Here is a 2383-nt window from a genome sequence, read left to right on the forward strand (position 1 = left end):
ATAAATATGAAGATATATCATAAAAAATTGAAAAAAAATATTGATATTAGTAACAAACTGACTATTTAAAGTTTCTCTGTTTTTTTGTGTATTTCTTTAATTTATTTTTATATTTTTTGTTTAATAATATAATTTTTTATAAATATAATAATTAAGTATTTTGTTAAAACTCAATGATTATCCTAATTATATATTAGAAGGATACTTGCATAATGCAGCGAGATATATCTTCATTTTAAAGTTTCGTTTTGTTTTTTGTCTCTGTTGATAGAATACGATTTTATGCGGTTTTAAGAAAGATAATGTTTTTACGAATTTAGTGGAGTAATTTATTTTTGACTTAACAATAAAATTTTATAAAAAGTTCAATGATTATCCTAATTATATTTTAGATTTTTTATATTTAAAATTAGATGTTTATCCTATATTTGATTATATTTATCTACACTTAGTTATACGAATTTAAAAATGGAGCTTTAATAAGTTGTACTTACGCACAATTTACTTGTAATCTTAAATTTTAAGTAATATGCTTTAATACACAGTATTTCATGCATAAATAATGATTTTTAAGAGTTTTTGTCAAATACTTTATAATATAGTATAGATTTAATCTTTTATATATAAGATGAGATGTTTATCATCTATTTGATTATGTTTATTTTCAGTTAGTTACACACATTCAAAAATAAATTTTTAAGTAATATACATCAATAAACAATATTTATATATAAATATGTTTTTATCAAATGTTTCGTAATATAATCCAAAAATTTAATTATTTAAGATAACTTTTTTGGAAAATATATATATATATATATATATATATTTATTTATTTATTTATGAAAAGGAAAAGGTTTATATATTGAAAACATCAAAATTCCAGAATGGGCTGCTAAAGAAGACGAAGATGCAAAAGAACATTCCATAAGCTTAAACATCAGCATTCATCGACTTCCTATTCAAAAGTCAAATTCCCCTTCATCTTTCTTTAATCCTCTTTCCCACCACCTAATCCATTATATATTCCTTTTCTTCTCCATTTTCTTCTCTTCCACCACATCAATATGCATTTTCAACCCTTCAATCGCCTCCATTACCTGCTATCGGAGCACCCTGCCGTCGTCGGATTCCGCTGGAGCCATGCCCAATCATGGGGCGCCACCTGGGTCTTCCTCTTCTCCTCCATCTCCTTCTATTTCATCGTCTCCGTCGTCCTCCACATCCTCCTCCTCCTCTTCCGCCACCGCACCCGCCCTGTTCCGCTCGGCCCCCTCCCCGCCCTCCACAGCCTCGCCATGTCCATCATCTCCGCCATCATACTCGCCGGAACCCTCACGTCCGCCGTCGCTGAGATCCGCGACACCCGATGGTTATGGGGGCGTACCAAAACCCCACTCCAATGGCTCCTCTGTTTCCCACTTGGCACGCGCCCCTCTGGGCGCGTCTTCTTCTGGTCCTACGCTTTCTACCTGTCACGTTACCTCCACGTGATCCGAACTTTCTTCACCATCTTACGACGCCGTAGGCTCTCCTTATTCCAACTCTTCACCAATTCCATTCCAATGGTGATGTCATTCCTATGGTTGGAATTCTCGCAATCGTTCCAAGTACTCGAAATCGTCTTCACCACCTTCACGTATTCCATCGTCTACGGATACCGTCTCTGGACGGAATTAGGATTACCGACCGCCTCGTTCCCGCTGGTGGCCAACATTCAAATTTTCTTGTTGATCTTGAATCTGATTTGTCATTGCGGAGTATTATTTCTGCAAGTATCAGGAGGTGGATGCAATGGAATTGGGGCTTGGGTTTTCAATTCCGTCCTCAATGGCGCATTCCTATTCATGTTCTTGAATTCATTCATCACAATGCGTTGGATTCGCAGGAAAGCCATGGAATCAACGACCACAAACGCTAAAATTGAATAACAGTAACGGCAATGGGAAGTCTCCCGTTACAAATCATACCATTCTTGATGACGATTTTAACTCGATTGGTATGATTTTAACTTTTTAGGGTTAATTTTATAAAAATGTATGCAACATAATGATTTATAGATGTAGAGATTATTCGAGGACATGTGAAAAACCCGAGGTTTTGTATAGGTTGTAGATAGAAATTTTAACGTCAAATGTAGAGCATGACGATGTTGATTCGACGATATTATTTTATTACAGTTTTACATTTAATTTCGTTTGGTGCTTTCTTTCTTTTTATCTGTGAACGGTATTTTTTAAGGATGAACGGTATTGATTAAGTTTTCTAGAACGTAACGTTTAAACATTGTTTGGCGTACATAAGCTAACTTATTTTTAGTACACATTTGTATAAAAATAGCTTATTAAAATGCTAGTTGGAATAGTGTTTTGAGTGTTTTTT

The 2383-nt window shown here is 34.1% G+C and overlaps 1 protein-coding gene across 1 annotated transcript; it reads left to right on the forward strand.

Annotated features, from left to right (window-relative positions):
- Positions 1-1068: 1068 nt before the first annotated feature.
- Positions 1069-2136, forward strand: LOC112509117 (elongation of fatty acids protein 3-like). The gene has a single exon (XM_025113982.1). The coding sequence runs from the start codon at positions 1069-1071 to the stop codon at positions 1930-1932; it is 864 nt and encodes a 287-aa protein (XP_024969750.1). The 3' UTR covers positions 1933-2136.
- The last annotated feature ends 247 nt before the right edge of the window (positions 2137-2383 follow it).

The sequence above is a fragment of the Cynara cardunculus genome, assembly GCF_001531365.2.
Source record: "Cynara cardunculus var. scolymus isolate 2C chromosome LG 3, CcrdV1, whole genome shotgun sequence".
Lineage (NCBI taxonomy): Eukaryota > Viridiplantae > Streptophyta > Magnoliopsida > Asterales > Asteraceae > Cynara > Cynara cardunculus.

Bases quoted from the DNA above. Each gene is read 5' to 3' on its own strand.
- LOC112509117 (XM_025113982.1), top strand. From the start codon at position 1,069: ATGCATTTTCAACCCTTCAATCGCCTCCATTACCTGCTATCGGAGCAC.